General features: G+C 47.3%; 1 protein-coding gene across 4 annotated transcripts in view; it reads left to right on the plus strand.

The window, feature by feature from the left end:
* usp19 (ubiquitin specific peptidase 19) overlaps window positions 1–19,816 on the plus strand; it is a 178,350-nt gene that overhangs the window by 121,530 nt on the left and 37,004 nt on the right. For all 4 annotated transcript variants that reach the window (XM_072473111.1, XM_072473109.1, XM_072473110.1 and 1 more), the window contains 5 exons: window positions 4,745–4,882; window positions 8,466–8,830; window positions 10,386–10,496; window positions 13,694–13,910; window positions 14,579–14,731. In XM_072473111.1, coding sequence (XP_072329212.1) covers window positions 4,745–4,882; window positions 8,466–8,830; window positions 10,386–10,496; window positions 13,694–13,910; window positions 14,579–14,731 — 984 coding nt within the window. The remainder of the gene's footprint in view (window positions 1–4,744; window positions 4,883–8,465; window positions 8,831–10,385; window positions 10,497–13,693; window positions 13,911–14,578; window positions 14,732–19,816) is intronic.

Here is a 19,816-nt window from a genome sequence, read left to right on the forward strand (position 1 = left end):
GACAGATGTTCCACTCAGGACTGGACGCAAAGAATAGAGGGGTGGCCATTTTGGTGGGGAAACGGGTAGCATTTGAAGCAAAGAACATCGTAGCAGATAGCGGAGGTAGATATGTAATGGTGAGTGGCAGGCTGGAGGGAATGGAGGTCGTGTTGGTTAATGTGTATGCCCCAAACTGGGACGATGCGGGATTTATGAGACGGATGCTGGGGCGTATACCGGACCTGGAGGTAGGAAACTTGATTTTAGGAGGGGACTTTAATACGGTGCTGGACCCGGGGCTAGATAGATCCAGCTCAAGGACCGGAAGAAGGCCGGCAGCGGCCAAGGTACTTAAGGGGTTTATGGACCAAATGGGGGGAGTGGATCCATGGCGATTTCTTAGACCTAGGGCTAGGGAGTTTTCCTTCTTCTCCCATGTCCATAAAGTGTACTCCTGGATAGATTTTTTTGTTTTGGGAAGGTCGTTGATCTCTAGGGTGGAAGAAGCTGAGTACTCAGCCATAGCGGTTTCGGATCATGCCCCACATTGGGTGGACCTGGAATTAGGAGAGGAAAGGGAGCAGGGAACACTCTGGCGATTAGATGTGGGACTGATGGCGGATGAGGGAGTGTGTGCAAGAGTGCGGGGGTGTATTGAGAGATACCTGGAGGTCAATGACAACGGCGAGGTCCCTGTGGGAGTGGTATGGGAAGCACTAAAAGCGGTGGTCAGAGGAGAGCTGATCTCCATTGGGGCCCACAAAAGGAAAACAGAGGCCAAGGAAAGGGAAAGATTACTGGGGGAGATTTTAAGGGTGGATAGGGAATTTGCAGAGACCCCGGAGGAGGAACTGTACAGGGAGAGGAGACGACTCCAGACGGAATTTGACCTTCTGACCACCAGAAAGGCGGAGGTACTGTGGAGGAAGGCACAGGGGAGGAGGTATGAATATGGGGAAAAGGCTAGTCGCCTGTTGGCTCATCAATTGCGAAAGAGGGCAGCAGCGAGGGAGATAGGAGGAATTAGAGACGAAAGGGGAGACACGGTGCGAAGGGCAGGAAAGATAAATGAGGTGTTCAAGACCTTCTATGAGGAACTGTATAGGTCTCAACCCCAAGAGGGAGAGGAGGGGATGCGGCAGTTCCTGGACCAATTGAGGTTCCCGAAAGTGGAGGAGCGGGGGGTGGTAGGCCTGGGGGCACTGATTGGGGTGGACGAGGTTATTAAGGGACTGGGAAGCAGGGAAGGCCCCAGGACCAGACGGGTTCCCGGTGGAGTATTACAGAAAATATGTGGACTTGTTGGCCCCGTTGATGGTGAGGACGTTCAATGAGGCCAGGAAAGGGGGGACTCTACCCCCGACGATGTCGGAGGCGACGATATCGTTAATTTTGAAGAGGGATAAAGATCCGTTGCAGTGCGGGTCCTATAGACCCATTTCATTATTGAACGTGGACGCCAAATTGTTGGCAAAGGTACTGGCATTGAGGAGAGAGGACTGTGTCCCGGGGGTGGTGCACAAAGACCAGACGGTTCGTAAAAGGGAGACAACTGAATGTTAACGTGCGACGACTATTGGGGGTGAGAATGATGCCCCCAGTGGAGGGGGAGGCAGAGATAGTGGCGGCAATGGACGCAGAGAAGGCATTTGATAGGGTGGAGTGGGAGTATTTATGGGAAGTGTTAAGGGGGTTTGGGTTTGGGAACGGGTTTATTAGCTGGGTTAGACTTCTTTATGGGGCTCCAACGGCAAGCGTAGTTACAGGTCGACATAGATCGGAGTATTTCCGACTATATAGGGGAACAAGACAGGGATGCCCGCTGTCTCCATTGTTGTTCGCGTTGGCAATTGAACCTCTGGCCATGGCGTTGAGAGACTCCAGGAAATGGAGAGGGGTGATTAGAGGGGGAGAAGAACACCGAGTCTCGTTATACGCGGATGACCTATTGTTATACGTGTCGGACCCAGCGGGGGGGGGTGATAGAGGTTATGCAAATTTTGAGGGGGTTCGGGGATTTCTCGGGGTATAGGCTAAACATGGGGAAGAGTGAATTATTTGTGATACATCCAGGGGACCAGAGTAGAGAGATAGAAGGCTTGCCTCTAAGGAAAGTGGAAAGAAACTTCCGATACCTGGGGATTCAGATCGCTAGGAGCTGGGGAACCTTGCACAGACTTAATCTGACACGGTTGGTAGAACAAATGGAGGAGGACATCAAGAGGTGGGACATGCAGCCTCTATCGCTGGCGGGCAGGGTGCAAGCAATTAAGATGATGGTCCTCCCGAGGTTCTTATTTGTATTTCAATGTCTCCCTATACTAATCACCAAGACCTTTTTTAATAAAATAGACAGGAGCATCACGAGCTTCGTGTGGGCAGGGAAAGTTCCGAGAGTAAGGAGGGGGTTCCTTCTGCGTAGTAGGGACAGAGGAGGATTGGCACTACCGAACTTGGGCGATTACTATTGGGCCGCCAATGTGGCAATGATACGTAAATGGATGATGGAGGGTGAGGGAGCGGCGTGGAAAAGACTGGAGAGAAAGTCCTGTAAAGGGACGAGTTTAGAGGCGCTGGTGACGGCGCCGCTACCGATCTCACCTAAAAAGTTTACCACGAACCCGGTGGTGGCGGCAACATTGAATATCTGGGGACAGTGGAGGCGACAGAGAGGGGTGCGGGGAGCCCTGGTGGGGTCCCCAATCAGGAACAACCATAGGTTCGCCCCAGGAAGAATGGATGGAGGATTTCAGAGCTGGTACCAGTTGGGAATTAGGAGGGTGGGAGATTTATTTTTTGATAGGACTTTTGCGAGCTTGGGAGCATTGGAGGAAAAGTATAAGTTGCCCCGGGGAAATTTCTTGAGATATATGCAGGTGAGGGCGTTTACTAGACAACAGGTGAGGGAATTTCTGTTGCTCCCGACACAGGGGATACAGGACAGGGTGCTTTCAGGGGTGTGGGTCGGAGAGGGCAAGGTGTCAGAGATTTACCGAGCAATGAGGGAAGAGGAGGAGGAGTCGGTGGGCGAACTAAAAGGAAAGTGGGAAGAAGAACTAGGGGAGGAGATAGAGGAGGGTATGTGGGCTGATGCCCTAAGCAGGGTAAATTCCTCTTCCTCATGCGCCAGGCTTAGCCTGATTCAATTTAAGGTGCTACATAGAGCACACATAACGGGAGCAAGATTGAGCAGGTTCTTTGGAGTGGAGGACAAATGTGGGAGGTGTGGCGGGAGCCCGGCAAACCACGCACATATGTTTTGGGCGTGTCCGGCACTGGAAGGGTATTGGAAGGGAGTGACGGGTGTCGCGGGTGGTGAAGGCCCGGGTCAAACCAGGCTGGGGGTTAGCTCTATTTGGAGTTGCGGAAGAGCCGGGAGTGCAGGAGGCGAAAGAGGCCGACGTTGTGGCCTTTGCGTCCCTAGTAGCCCGGCGCAGGATCCTACTCATGTGGAAGGAGGCGAAACCCCCCGGACTGGAGGCCTGGGTAAATGATATGGCGGGGTTCATTAAACTGGAGCAGATAAAGTTTGCCCTGAGAGGATCGGCTCAAGGGTTCACCAGGCGGTGGCAGCCATTTCTCAACTACCTAGGGGAACGTTAGAGGGAAGACAGATGACCAGCAGCAGCAACCCAGGGGTGGGGGGGGAGGGGTAGTTTAGTTTAGGTCAAAGATAAAGGGGTTTTGTTACTTGTGTATTGTTAAAAATTTCTGTATTGTTATTGTTGCGTTTGCTTTGTAAGGGGAAAAATAGTTGTTTGGGAAAAAAATTTCAATAAAACATATTTTTTTTAAAAAGAGTAAATTGCTACGTTGTGAGAATGGAGTCAGACTGGGTAAGGAAGCATGGCAAGTTTCCATCACTAAAGGACATTAGTGAACCAGTTGGGTTTTTGTTGAACAATTTAACAGCTTCTTGCTCACTTCTATGGAAACCAGTGTTTCATGGAGTCCCCAGGAGGAGGGCCATTTGGCCCGTTCCGCGAGTGCCAATTCTTTGAAAACGTTCTTATTTAGTTGAGCTACTCTTTTTAAAAAAAAAATAAATAAATAAATAAAATTTTAAAATCCAGTTACCCTCTGAAAGTTATTCCCAGATTACCTTTTTAAAACAGAATTCAAATTCTCAAACTACAGAGGGAATTGAACTCCTGTTTGCTGGATTATTAATCCAGGTCTCTGGCTTACTGGCCCCGTAATGTAACCTCTACAACTGGGTGAGCCAATCTGCCACGCAAGAAAACATCATCAACCTCCCAACCAGAGTATGGCTGCTTGGAAGAAAAGGTATTTTCAACATTGCAAAGAATTATTTTGCTCTATCACTTGGTAGCACAGAACTTGAAAATTGGTAAATTTTGCCAAAGTGTATCGTTTTACACATCAGGGCAAATGCAACAATGCCAAATTTCAAATGATTACAACTATTTGTATTACAGGAGAAAAGGGTGCTGGTTAATTGGCTGATTGGCCGAGGTGTTACCATGCAGAAAGCAATGGGGAAACTATGGGCCCCCATATTCCTGGGTATTTCAAAAAAGGCACAAGGATTGAACGTGTTCCTTTCGTTTGCAAAGAACCAGTCGCTGCATAATGGAGCCACGTCACGAAAAGCTTCAGCAGCATGACTCCCTTTTCAGTATTGTTTTAGAATTGAACGTTCTGTGTCAAGACTCTAATGCGCAGGCAATGAAAAATGACAATTTGGTGACATCAAACTCGTGCTTTAAAAATTACTTTCTTCTCTTTCTTCCCCCACCAGGACTTGTCAAGTGAACCATTGGTCAGATCATAAAAACCAGTGCAGAGCAGAGAACATCGGTTGCCCCTTTATAATCAGTGTCCCTGAGTCACGACTCACATACTCCAGGCTCTCTCAGCTGCTGGAAGGATATTCAAGGTACTGTGATTTTAAAAAGGAAAATGAGCTGTGTAGATTAACAGAAGACTGGCTTCAGGTAAGAGCTGCCCCTTACTCCCACTGACTCGGGAAACAGAAGTTTTAACTAACTCGCATGCCTTTCGCATTCCTTCAACATTGCTGAGGGGTTTTCTGAATTATGCAGATAGTGACAATACAACAAGGCTTTTAGTGACTGGGATGTTTTTTTCTTTGAGCTGGTCTTGTGGCAGGCTGCTGATTGCATTGTTCCACCAACGCCATGACTTTGTGGTGTGAATTTAAATGCCCATGAACTGTGTCCAGCCTGTGCTGAGCTAGCTGATCATAATCGATGGAGGAGTGGGTGGGTGTGCTGCCATTGAACTTGGCGTTCCTGGGCTGGTGTGATGTGAAACAGTGCAGTGTGCAGAATAGGATTGAAGATGCTTGGTGACCTTCACCGGCAGGATAAACCTGACTGGATGCAAAGGAAGGAGCTGCACTCCTTCCAGCTTCTCTCTGACTCAGATGTTTCCTCCCCTCTTACTGCTAAAATGAGGATGGGATTTACTCAGTCTGATAATGAAGTATAATATACTTGTTGCTCTGACAACACCTGATTGGTTTATAACCAGTCCAGCAGACAGGGCAGGCGGCAGAGTCAGGACAGTAAGTGACAGCCCCCACAACCCGCTCTGGTATTTTGGGTATAGCCTACCACCCGCATGCACCCCATATACTCACCTGAATACATATGAACATTAAGTTAAAAGCAACAGATGCTAGAATCTGAAACAAAAACATAAGATTCGGGACAATCTCAGCAGGTCTAACAATATCTGGACATTAGGACAGCAGGGTAGCACAGTGGTTAGCACAGCTGCTTCACAGCTCCAGGGTCCCAGGTTCGATTCCCGGCTTGGCTCTGTCTATGCGGAGCCTGCACATTCTCCCCGTGTCTGCGTGGGTTTAACCGCGGGCTCCGGTTTCCTCCCTTAGTCCAAAGATGTGTAGGTTCAGTGGATTGGCCTTGCTAAAATGCCCTTTGCGTCCAAACAAGATCGGGTGAGGTTACGGTGATAGCGTGGAGGTGTGGGCTTAGGTAGGGTGCTCTTTGCAAGAGCCGGTGCTGACTCGATGGGCTGAATGGCCTCCTTCTCTGTAAATTCTATCATCTGTGGAGAGAGCGAGAGAGAAGGAAACTAACCTTTCGAGTCTGGTATTCCCATACCTAATAAGAGTCGATCTGCCTCTGCCGTAAAAATATTCAACGATCCCGTTTCCACCACCTGCTGAGACAAAGGGTTCCAAAGTAGTAGAGATTTACTGCGCTAAAAGAGGCCCTTCGGCCATTGTGTGTGTGCCGGCCGCTGAGCACCTATCTATTCTAATCCCATTTTCCAGCACTGGGTCTATAGCCTTGTCTGCTACGGCATTTCAAATGCTCATCTAAATGTTGAGAGTTGCAGCCTCTTGGGCAGTGAGTTCACACAACTCAGAAATAAATTCTTCTGATCTCTGTCCTATAGGGGCAAGTAGGCTTCAATGAAGTTACTGTGAAAAGCCTCTAGTCGCCACATTCCAGCGCCTATTTGGGGAGACCGGTACGGGAATTGAACCTGCGTGCTGGGCTTGTTCTGCATTACAAGCCAGCCATTTAGCCCACTGTAGTTAACCAGCCCCAGTATTTACTGGGCAGCTAATGGCCAAATTTTGTGTGCTGTTCTTTTTTTAAAAAATAATCTAACACTGCAATGAAGTTACTGTGGAAAACCCCTAGTCACCACATTCCGGCCCCTGTTCAGGTACATGGAGAATTCAGAATGTCCAATTCACCTAACAGCACGTCTTTCGGGAGGAAACCGGAGCACCCGGAGGAAACCCACGTAGACACAGGGAGAACGTGCAGACTCCGCACAGACAGTGACCCAAGCCGGGAATTGAACCTGGGACCCTGGCGCTCTGAATTGAACCTGGGACCCTGGCGCTAACCACTGTGTTACCGTGCTACCCACCAAGAATTTCTTATTAATTTCAGCTGTGTTGTGATCCCGGGGCTAGAATTGACCGCGCACTAGCCCAGGGGATGGTGACATAATTTGAGGGCTCAGGTCCGTGACCTTTGGAACGGTAGGCGGCGATGTTTGGGTTGCGGTATAAATTTAAAAAAGGCCCCAGCTTTGTAGTGATGTGACAGGATGGCTCTGGAAGCCGCTAAAATGTTTCTTCAGGTGGACGTCTTGTCTTTGTTTATTTAAAAGGGCTTCAAAAAGACAAGCTAATCGAATTGGCAGGTGAATTAAAAATGATGTAGCAGCGAAGGCTAGGAAGGCAGAGGGTTACAGGGATAGGGTGGGGTGGACTGGGGGCTTGTAAATGGGTAGCTCATTTCGAAGGGTTGGTGCAGGCGCGATGGGCCGAATGGGACCTGCGTCTACATGTGCATTCCTCCTTGATTGTGGCAGGACAGACTGAGAATGTGGCTAATAAAGCATTTAGTATTCTCGATTTTATTAACAGGAGGCATAGAGTATAAGAGCAAGGAGGTCATGTTGAACTTGTATAAGACACTCGTCCAGCCTCAGCTCAGTTCTGGCCAAACCGTCTTCATCTAAAAGCTCCAACCCTCAAACAGTCCGAGGAGCCGTGAGCTGTCCTCTGTCCTCTCTCATGGTTTTGAGCTGCCTGTTGACACCAGGTGCCTGAGCATTCTGCTGTGATTATACACGAGTGGTGCAGCGACCAAGTCTCAACCATGTGGCAGGCTGTTCACTCGAGTTTCATTCAGGCTTGGCAAAATCAATCTCTGAAACAATCCTGCCTTGTGCACGGTGCCAGCAGTACCATGAGAGTTGTGTTCACCTCTGACTCGTGTGTCCTTCACCTTCCAGCTACCACTGATTAACACGCCACCCTGGCAATACATCAGAGTGGGACACTGCTGACTGCTTGGGAAATTGCAAAGTCTTTCTAATTATGAGGAAGTTTTCTTGACTGAATAAAAAAACGTTCCACTGACAGTATGGTTGGTAACTAGAGGACACAGATTTATCAAAAAAAACCAGCTGGGAGATGAGAATTCTTTTCACATGCGTTTTATGATCCAGAATGATCACCTTCAACGGGTGATAAGAACTAGGAGCAGGAGTCGGCCATCTGGCCCCTCGAGCCTGCTCCACCATTCAATGAGATCATGGCTGATCTTTGATGGAAGCTAATTCAAGAAATAACTGGATAAATAATTGAAGAAATATGCAGGGTTATGGGGAAAAGCAGCAAAATTAGATTCATTAACTCCTTTCAAAGATGGCTTGCTTGGCAGCTGGCTTGTCATGCAGAACAAGGCAGCAGCGTGGGTTCAATTCCCGTACCAGCCTCCCCGAAAAGGCACCGGAATGTGGCGACTAGGGGCTTTTCACAGTAACTTCATTTGAAGCCTACTTGTGACAATAAGTGATTATTATTATTATAAGATCCAGCATGCACGCAGTGGGCTGAATTACCATTTCCTGTGTTGTCGGACTGTGATTCCACACTGGCTGTGGTTACATATGTGGCTTACTGCACACGGTGAGATTAATATTCTTGTATTCTGCGACAGATATTCAGTCAACGTGTTCCAGCCTCCATTTCAGCCAGGTCGAATCTCACCAGACCCACCTCCTGGTAAGATGGAAAATGTGCAGCCCACCCCCGGAAACACTACCAGCTCCGAGATTGGGGACGGAAAGATGCCCTTGGAGGTCCAGGAGAGGGACTTTAAGCCCGTGCACCGGACCCAATTAAGCAGCTCTGTTTCTGAGCCCCTACTGGCCTCTGCTTTCTCGAAGGGGATGAGTATGCCGGGCAGAGACAAAGATTCCATTCACAGCTACGACTCTGGATTCTCGGAATTGAGGCCACAGTCACAGGAGGACACCGGATCCGAGAAGGAAACCTCTTATGAGAAAGCTCCAAAGCCTGAAGGTGATGAGTTTTTTCTCTTAGCAAATCCGTCTTGATAAAGCGGAATCATACAGAAATCCTGGTTAAAAATCACCATGGAAACTCTTGTCTGTACACATCAGTTCCACTGTTCCACTTCCAGAGTAAGATACGAGAGCTTGTGGAAAGGCTGTTCAAACATCAATGCTCATCTTTTTGCAGTAGCGCTGGTCAGTGTTTGCAATGTTGCTCCTCCCTGAATCTGGGTGCAGAGGTTTTCTTCTAATGTGATTTTTATCACGGGAATATAAAGCAAGGTCTTAATTAGCAGAATTAAAACCACAATGCTCAACCAGTTGGGCACCGTCATTGGAGAGGGAGGTAGGGTGCCAATGTTTCCACTCTCTATGCTTTCATCAGAATGGGCCCAGAATACTGTTCCAATTGGTTATGATTATCTGAAATTTGCTGTGGCATTCAGTTTATTGCACCTGCACCAAGTTAATACCCACCCCTATTACGTTCAAGGAGAACTTTGTACAGTGCTGAGTTTCCTGATCTTGGCCTTGAGGCTTCCCTTAATGGACTGGCAACCCCCAGGGGGAAGGGTGAAGGGTGCATGATTATCAGTCGAAGGCAAGATCAAAATCAAACCGAATGGGATCAAACAAAGGGATTAAGGGTTATGGTGTTCGGGCCGGAAAGTGAAGCTGAGTCCACAAAAGATCAGCCATGATCTCATTGAATGGTGGAGCAGGCTTGAGGGGCCAGATGGCCTACTCCTGCTCCTAGTTCTTATGTTCTAGACCCAGTGCTTAAGCATTGTTCCTCACTAGCCCAGTCACCTTAATCTGCACTTTTTCATTGCTGTGTATAAATGCAATCTGGACCTTGTAAATCTTCAGTGTAGATTTGTGCTCCGTGCTTCTGGTTGTAGTATTTATAAAATTGGACTATTAAAGGTGACAAAACTGCCTTCACTCCCACCACCCTATTGCTGATATGAATCAGAAAATGTTGTAAGCTGGCAACATAAGTGGAGAGAGAAACAGAGTTAATGTTTCAGGTCAATGGCCTTTCATCTGGACCCAATGAGAGTCGTCCACTAATTCAATCCCAGTTGTCTATTTTTAAAACCTCTCTGTAATACTCTGCAATTGCCGAAAGACTTCATTGATCATCTGTGCAATTGTATATTCCTGTTTCTAAACCTTTTGCTGCTTTTATCTGTGTGTACTGCTCTCGTTCCCATTTTAAATTAGCGCATTTAACCAAGTTACTGTTAGAAATCTACAACCAGATTACAAAATAGATTTGCAAACAACGGGTGCAGCACACTCTCCTTTGGAAGCTTCCTTCCAATCTCCACAATTACACACACAACCCTCGCTTCCTGCAGATTTTACTTTCAATAGAAGTTCTTCCTTGGGAACTTCAAAATTATACCCGAGATAGTTGCCCTGTCAACTTTATCTGATGTGTTTGAAACTAAGGTGTTTTTATCAGACAGTCTTTTAGTTCTTAAACAATTCTGCGGTTAGAGTTTTAGCACACTTAAATCATTTGCAGTGTTCTTTATTTCCCCCCACCCCCATAGCTGCAGTCCCTGGTTACCAGCAGCCAACTGAGTCTGTGCACTTCCACACCCCACAGTTTTACATCAAGATCATTGATTCTTCCAGCAAAGAGCAGAAAATAGAAGACAAAGGTGAGGCCACCATTATCATCAGGCTTGAATCTTGCAGTGAGACGGTTAAGCATAGTTTATTTTAATACATGTGCAGTATTGTCAGCTGCTACTCAAAACCAGGTTGCAAAGCAAAATTGAATGCTTGTTTTTAAATGTAGGGCAGCTGCAGCTATTTTGGGGATATTGGTCACTGAGCATCTTTATCTCCAGTTTGATCCAGTTGCTTTTAAATCCTTCTGCCTGGATTGCACCTGGGCCTCGCTTAGACTGACTAACTCTTTCGAAACACATTCTGTTTTGGTTATGTCAGCTCTAACTCTGCCCCTTGGCCTGGTATCTGCTATGGTGAGAAGGGGGAGGCAGTGGTGGGCAGTATGCTTGCACAGTTGATTGTTGTCAGGCACATCATGTAATTGACCACGAGGAGGGCTTAAAGTTGGCCCATTGTTAATAAGGTTAGGCTCTCCAAACAGTCAGTGACATCTGCTGCAGCACTCACTGCCAGAACCAGGAGAAGCACTTCAAAAGGCTTCAACATGCCAAGCCTTCCGTGTACACACACAAAGGGTGGTACCATCTGTTAACTGAAGTGTTCTGTGTCCGGCAAAGAACATAAGAAAATAATTCAGAGCAAACTGACGCCATTTAATCAGAAATTATACATTGGGAGACTCTGATGACGCAAATAATCAATAATCAGCCCCCTGATCCTTATCCCCATTCCATTTACAACCAGACAGTAGGAGCATTGACTTCTGATGATGGGGCTGGTAGCAGAGAAAGGGGTAGAGAGTCAATGTTTTATTCCCAATCACTAACTGGAACTGCATGACACCAAGTACCTGTGTATGGAAAGGTTTTGGAGGGTGATGGTATATCGAGATGCATCAAAGACGCAGATAGAACAAGAGATGAAAGCTTACCTTTGTCACAATAACAGTGGATGTCATTTGTAACTCTGAAGTACTGAGGGAACGCTGCACTGTTGAAGAGTCAGTACAGAGGGCGCAGTGTGTCAGAGGGTCAGTACTGAGGGAACGCTGCACTGTGGAAGGGTCAGTACCGAGGGTGAGTTGTGTGTCAGGTCAGTACTGAGGGAGTACTGCGCTGCTGAAGGGTCAGTACAGAGGGCGCAGAGCGTCAGTACTGAGGGAGTACTGCGCTGTGGAAGGGTCAGTACCGAGAGCGCAGTGTGTCAGAGGGTCAGTACTGAGGGAAAGCTGCACTGTGGAAGGGTCAGTACAGAGGGCGCAGTGTGTCAGAAGGTCAGTACTGAGGGAACGCTACACTGTGGAAGGGTCAGTACAGAGGGTCAGTACTGAGGGAACGCTGCACTATGGAAGGGTCAGTACAGAGGGCACAGTGTGTCAGAAGGTCAGTACTGAGGGAACGCTGCACTGTGGAAGGGTCGGTACCGAGGGTGAGTTGTGTGTCAGGTCAGTACTGAGGGAGCACTGCGCTGTTGGGGCCGCACCAAAGACGTGCTGCAGTGTCAGAGGCAGTCTCTGGAACTGGTTTTAAACAAAGGCCTCAGTTTCCCCTCAGATGAATAATTTTGAAGTACAGAGGTGTTTTCTCTGGGTAGTTATACCGAAACCAACTTTGGATTGAACAGTGAATTTCATATTGTAAAGCATTTTGTGTAGAGCCACTAAAATTTATTGATATTCTTTCTAATCAGGGTGCCTGTCTTTGTAGGGCTATGTACAACAATCTTACACATGTAATAATAAACTTTATTATTGTCACAAGTAGGCTTACATTAACACTGCAATAAAGTTACTGTGCAAAGCCCCTAGTCGCCACATTCCGGCGCCTGTTCGGGTACACAGAGGGAAAATTCAGAATGTCCAATCCACCTAACGGCACGTCATTTGGGACTTGTGGGAGGAAACCGGAGCACCCGGAGGAAACCCACGCAGACACTGGGAGAACGTGCAGACTCCGCACAGACAGTGACCCAAGTCGGGAATCAAAGCCAGGTCCCTGGCGCTGTGAAACAACAGTGCTAACCACTGTGCTATCATGCTGCCCATGTTTGGTATAGAACAAAGAACAAAGAAAAGTACAGCACAGGAAGAGGCCCTTCGGCCCTCCAAGCCCGTGCCGACCATGCTGCCTGACTAAACTACAATCTTCTACACTTCCTGGGTCCGTATCCCTCTATTCCAATCCTATTCATGTATTTGTCAAGATGCCCTTTAAATGTCACTATCGTCCCTGCTTCCACCACCACCTCCGGTAGCGAGTTCCAGGCACCCACTACCCTCTCTGTAAAAAAACTTGCCTCGTACATCTGCTCTAAACCTTGCCCCTCGCACCTTAAATCTATGCCCCCTAGTAATTGACCCCTCTACCCTGGGGAAAAGCCTCTGACTATCCACTCTGTCTATGCCCCTCAATTTTGTAGACCTCTATCAGGTCGCCCCTCAACCTCCTTCGTTCCAGTGAGAACAAACCGAGTTTATTCAACCGCTCCTCTTAGCTAATGCCCTCCATACCAGGCAACATTCTGGTAAATCTCTTCTGCACCCTCTCTAAAGCCTCCACATCCTTCTGGTAGTGTGGCGACCAGAATTGAACACTATACTCCAAGTGTGGCCTAACTAAGGTTCTATACAGCTGAAGGCAAGCATGCCGTATGCCGTCTTGACTATCTTCTCCACCTGTGTTGCCCCTTTCAGTGATCTGTGGACCTGTACACCTAGATCTCTCTGACTTTCAATACTCTTGAGGGTTCTACCATTCACTGTATATTCCCGACCTGCATTAGACCTTCCAAAATGCATTACCTCACATTTGTCCGGATTAAACTCCATCTGCCATCTCTCCGCCCAAGTCTCCAAACAATCTAAACCCTGCTGTATCCTCTGACAGTCCTCATCGCTATCCGCAATTCCACCAACCTTTGTGTCGTCTGCAAACTTACTAATCAGACCAGTTACATTTTCCTCCAAATCATTTATATATACTACAAACAGCAACGGCCCCAGCACTGATCCCTGCGGAACACCACTGGTCACAGCCCTCCAATTAGAAAAGCATCCTTCCATTGCTACTCTCTGCCTTCTATGACCTAGCCAGTTCTGTATCCACCTTGCCAGCTCACCCCTGATCCCGTGTGACTTCACCTTTTGTACTAGTCTACCATGAGGGAACTTGTCAACCTAGATCATTCGATTTCTTCAGATCATTCTGGCTTCTCTCCTGCATAGGTGATGCTCCATTGGAGCTCGAAGACAGTGTCACGCTGGCAATGGTGTGGAAAAACAATGAGCGACAGAAGGAGTATGTGCTAGTGGAATCCAAGGAGCTGGAGTATGTTGAAGATCCTAGTTCAGCCAATGAAGCAGCCAGAGCTGGCTACTTCACACTGGAACAGTGCCTGAATCTCTTTACCAAACCTGAGGTGCTGGCGCCTGAGGAAGCGTGGTAAGTTCTCTCTCCCTCACCACAGTTCTATCTCTCCCTTTCCTGCCAGAAGAGAGTTTTAGCTGTGGTTAGGACTCTCACCTCCAAGTCAATAAGTTATGATTTCAACTATTCTGGAAATTTGCGAGAATAATCCAAACTGTCCCAGTGCAGTGCCGAGGGAATGCTGCACGTCACCGGATTAGACATTACTCTTCCCACTCAGTTGGACATAAAGGACCCCGTAACTTCTATTCCAAAGAAGAACAGTAGAGTTCTCGCTAGTATGCTACCAATATTTATTCCTCAAACAACATCACGAAAACAAACTATCTGCCAATTTATCTTGTTGTTTGTGGGATTTTGCAGTTTGCATATTGGCTGCAATCTTCCCTGCTTTTTGGCTGTGCCACGTTCTGGATATTCCTGAAATGCTGGAAGGTGCTCGGAAAAGGTGGCTCACCATCTAAAGGGGCAAATGAGGATTGATGGTAAACGTGAGCTTTGCTGGGCATGCCCAAATCCTGAGAATTAATTAAAGTTTGATTTCAGTATCCAGAATTGCAACTTTGTTTCTGTTGGGCTGAGATGAATTCAAGAACTGGGCAGGTTTCCTCCGTCTTGATGGTGATTATGTGCATGCAGGTAGCTTGAGGTTTGGCACTGACAGCAGCTTCTGACCATTGCAGGTATTGTCCCAAATGTAAACAGCACAGGGAGGCATCCAAGCAGTTGATGCTGTGGTGGCTTCCAAACGTACTCATCATTCAACTGAAACGCTTCTCCTTTCGTAACTTCATCTGGAGGGACAAGATCAATGACATGGTGGAGTTTCCCATCAGGTGAGCAACACAGACTAAAACTTCACTGCCTTTTATTTTGTTGCATTAAGGCCTGGGGTTGCCTGCTTGTACCCCACGTTCCAATTTCTTGCCTTCTAAAATCACACAGCACGGAGGGAGGTCATTCAATCCATTGAGTCTTTTCCAGCTCTTTGGGGAAAAAATGTAGTAATGAAGGTCAATTCTGCCTGCAGAACCCAAAGGAAATCATTTCAGTCCAGCACCCACCCTGGGTGGGGGGTTAGATACACCATGGTCCAGTACCACCCTGGGTGGGGTTTAGATACTATACCATAGTACCATGCCATACCCAGCACCTTAACGGGTGAGGATTTAGATACTACATCAACCTTCAATTTAAAACTGTTCCCTAAAGATCTGCAGTGTGACATCTAGAGGCTATGCGATAACTGGTGGGAACATACGAATTGGGAGCAGGGGTAAGCTACTCAGCTCTTCAAACCTGCTCTGTCATTCATGGTGATCTGATGGAAAGCTCCTGCCTACCCTCGGTCACCTTTCACCCCTTCTTTTGCAATAATCTGTCTATCTCTGCCTTAAAAATGTTCAAAAACTCTGCTTCTACTGCCTTTTGAAGAAGAGAGTTCCAAAGACACTAACCTCACCTCTGACTTAAATGGGCAACCTCTTATTTCTAAATTCTCCCACGAGAGGAAACCTCCTTTCCATATCGATCCTATCAAGATCCCTTAGGACTATGTGGTTTAATCAAGTCGCTTTTATTCCACTAAACTCCAGCAGATACAAGCCTAACCTCTCCAACCTTCCCACATCAGGCAGTTTGCCCATTCCAATTATTAGTCTAGTAAATCTGCTCTGAAGTGCTTCCAAAGCATTCACATCCTTCATTAAATAAGGAGACCAATACTCTACACACCGTTCCAGATGTGGTCTTGACAATATTGAATTCTTTACCCGTCAGTCTGGCCTCAATAAAACGCGAAATGGATTTGTAGGTATAATATTATTTATTTTAACCAACTTTCAAGGCTGACTCGCTCCGCAGAGATTCAGAACACACAAGCTGTCTCCTGGAACCCTAGAACCGAGAGAGGTCGGAGACCAAGAAATCTCTGCAAATACATTCAAATGGCATCAAGTTTCACATACAAGATTCCCACAGATCATCCTATACCCCTCCTGACCTGGCCATATATCCTGATTGGCTCACTTCGCATTCTTTAACCCTGGGCCTCCTGTTACCCAGCATCCTTTTCCCCATCCTCCTTGCCATGCTTTCTGAATCCCTTTGTCCTTTGTGAACTCACTACTATCTACATTACTGTAACTAATATTTGAACTAACTATTTTATATCACATTCGTTTGTTCAATTCCTCAGTCTCACCAATATCCGGGACCAGTGAAGCATAACCTGCCTACTTTTCTGTTCTGTTCCCCTCGCAATAAATTATGGCATTCTTTTAGCTTTCCTGATGACCTGCTGTACCTGCGCATGTGCCTTTTGTGCTTCATGCACTAGGGCACCCAGACCCCTCTGAATATCTCGCCATTTAAGTAATAAGCTTTTTTTATTCTTGCTGCCAAAATGGACAATTTAATATTTTCCCATATTATGCTTCATTTGCCAGATCTTTACCCACTCACCTAACCTATCTATATGCTTTTATACCCACATTGGGCCCTCGTCACAACTTGGCTTCCTACAGAAAGATTTAACAATGCAGTCGAGGTGAAGTTGATTGAAGTACTTGCTCAGAGTTGGGATAGTGTACTCATAACTATTCTCGCTACGTGTCTGAGGGGTGTTTGTAACAACATCGAGATAGAAGCAGGAGTAAACCATGAAGCCTTTAACCTGCTCTGCCATCCAATACAAACATGGCTGATCTTTAGCTTCAACCCCACTTTCCTGCACTCAATCCTCATCCCTTAATTCCCTGTCTGATAAAAATCTATCTTTCCAATCCTTGAATATAGATACTCAATGATCAAGCATCCACAACCTTTGATAGCCTTCGATTACAGGAGGATACAGACGGGCTAGTCAGTGGGAAATGGAATTCAATCCGGATAAGTGTGAGGTGATGCACTTGGGCCAGACAAACAAGGCGAGGGGAATACAGGATAAACGGCAGGACCCTGGGAAGCACCGAGGGTCAGAGGGAGCTTGGTGTGCATGTACACCCGTCCCTTAAGGTAGGAGAGCAGGTGGATACAGTGGTTAAGAAGGCATATGGTACACTTGCCTTTATTAGCCGAGGCATAGAGTTTAAGAGCAGGGAGGTTATGCTGGAACTGTATAAAACGTTGGTTAGCCCACAGCTAGAGTATTGCGTGCAGTTCTGGAATCCACATTATAGGAATCCACACTGGAAAGGGAGCAGAGCCGATTTACCAGGTTGATGCCCGGGCTGGAGAGTTTAAGCTACAAAGAGAGATTGGATAGACTTGGGACTGTTTTCCTTGGACCAGAGGAGGCTGAGAGGAGGGGGGGGGTGATTGAGATGTATAAAATTATGAGGGGCACAGATAGAGTAGTCAGGAAGAAACGTTTCCCCTTGGAGGAGGGGTCAATGACCAGGTGGCAGAGATTCAAGGTAAGGGGCAGGAGATTTAGAGGGGATGTGAGGGAAAACCTTTTCACCCAGAGAGGGGTGGGAGTCTGGAACTCGCTGCCTGAAAGGGGGGTGGAGGCAGAGACCCTCAGAACATTTAATAATAATGATAATCGCTTATTGTCACAAGTAGGCTTCACAAAGTTACTGTAAAAAGTCCCTAGTCGCCACATTCGGGGAGGCCGGTACGGCAATTGAACCCACGCTGCTGGCCTTTTTCTGCATTGCAAGCCAGATGTTTAGCCCACAGTGCTAAACCAGCTCCTCATATTTAGATGTGCACTTGCAATCCCAGGCAGACAAGGCAATGGGCCAAGTGCTGGAAAATGGGATGAGAATAGTTCAGGTGGTTTTTGACCGGCGCAGACTCGATGGGCTGATAGATCCTTTTGGGCTGTGGACCTCTATGACTCTAATTCTCTGGGGTAGACAATTCCAAAGATTCACAACTCCATGGCTTTTCATTGCAGTCTCTTATCCTAATCTAGATCTAGATCTCTCAGCCAGCGGAATCAGACTTTCTGTCAAGGCCCTTGAATGTGGGATAGTACAAAGGGAAATTCATTCTGTATCTAACCCCGTGCTGTACCTGCCCTGGGAGTGTTTGATGGGGACAGTGTAGAGGGAGCTTTACTCTGTATCTAACCCCGTGCTGTACCTGTCCTGGGAGTGTTTGATGGGGACAGTGTAGAGGGAGCTTTACTCTGTATCTAACCCCGTGCTGTACCTGTCCTGGGAGTGTTTGATGGGGACAGTGTAGAGGGAGCTTTACTCTGTATCTAACCCCGTGCTGTACCTGTCCTGGGAGTGTTTGATGGGGACAGTGTAGAGGGAGCTTTACTCTGTATCTAACCCGTGCTGTACCTGTCCTGGGAGTGTTTGATGGGGACAGTGTAGAGGGAGCTTTACTCTGTATCTAACCCCGTGCTGTACCTGTCCTGGGAGTGTTTGATGGGGACAGTGTAGAGGGAGCTTTACTCTGTATCTAACCCCGTGCTGTACCTGTCCTGGGAGTGTTTGATGGGGACAGTGTAGAGGGAGCTTTACTCTGTATCTAACCCCGTGCTGTACCTGTCCTGGGAGTGTTTGATGGGGACAGTGTAGAGGGAGCTTTACTCTGTATCTAACCCCGTGCTGTACCTGTCCTGGGAGTGTTTGATGGGGACAGTGTAGAGGGAGCTTTACTCTGTATCTAACCCCGTGCTGTACCTGTCCTGGGAGTGTTTGATGGGGACAGTGTAGAGGGAGCTTTACTCTGTATCTAACCCCGTGCTGTACCTGTCAAACAAAGAACAAAGAAATGTACAGCACAGGAACAGGCCCTTCGGCCCTCCAAGCCCGTGCCGACCATGCTGTCCGACTAAACTACAATCTTCTACACTTCCTGGGTCCGTATCCCTCTATTCCCATCCTATTCATGTATTTGTCAGGATGCCCCTTAAATGTCACTATCTTCCCTGCTTCCACCACCACCTCCGGTAGCGAGTTCCAGGCACCCACTACCCTCTGCGTAAAAAACTTGCCTCGTACATCTACTCTAAACCTTGCCCCTCTCACCTTAAACCTATGCGTCCTAGTAATTGACCCCTCTACCTGGGGAAAAGCCTCTGACTATCCACTCTGTCTATGCCCCTCATAATTTTGTAGACCTCTTTCAGGTCTCCCCTCCACCTCCTTCGTTCCAGTGAGAACAAACCGAGTTTATTCAACCGCTCCTCATAGCTAATGCCCTCCATACCAGGCAACATTCTGGTAAATCTCTTCTGCACCCTCTCTAAAGCCTCCACATCCTTTTGGTAATGTGGCGACCAGAATTGAACACTATACTCCAAGTGTGGCCTAACTAAGGTTCTATTCAGTCCTGGGAATGTTTGATGGGGACAGTGCAGACGGAGCTTTACTCTGTATCTAACCCCGTGCTGTACCTGCCCTGGGAATGTTTGATGGGGACAGTGTAGGGGGAGCTTTACTCTGTATCTAACCCCGTGCTGTACCTGCCCTGGGAGTGTTTGATGGGGACAGTGTAGAGGGAGCTTTACTCTGTATCTAACCCCATGCTGTACCTGTCCTGGGAGTGTTTGATGGGGACAATAGAACATAGAACATTACAGCGCAGTATAGGCCCTTCGGCCCTCAATGTTGCGCCGAAACCATGTAGAGAAAGCTTTATTGTGCATCCAACCATGCTATACCAGTCCTGGAAGTGTTTGCGGGAAATCTCCATCTTGAGCATTTATAAGAAAATCAGAGAGCCAGGGTTGTTCAAAAACTCAAAAACAGCTTCTCCGCTGTTACCAGACTCCTAAATGCCCCTCTTATGGACTGACCTCATTAACACTACACCCTGTATGCTTCATCCGATGCCGGTGTTATGTAGTTACATTGTATATGTTGTGTTGCCCTATTATGTATTTTCTTTTATTCCCTTTTCTTCTCATGTACTTAATGATCTGTTGAGCTGCTCGCAGAAAAATACTTTTCACTGTA

Source organism: Scyliorhinus torazame, chromosome 13 (genome assembly GCF_047496885.1).
Source record: "Scyliorhinus torazame isolate Kashiwa2021f chromosome 13, sScyTor2.1, whole genome shotgun sequence".
Lineage (NCBI taxonomy): Eukaryota > Metazoa > Chordata > Chondrichthyes > Carcharhiniformes > Scyliorhinidae > Scyliorhinus > Scyliorhinus torazame.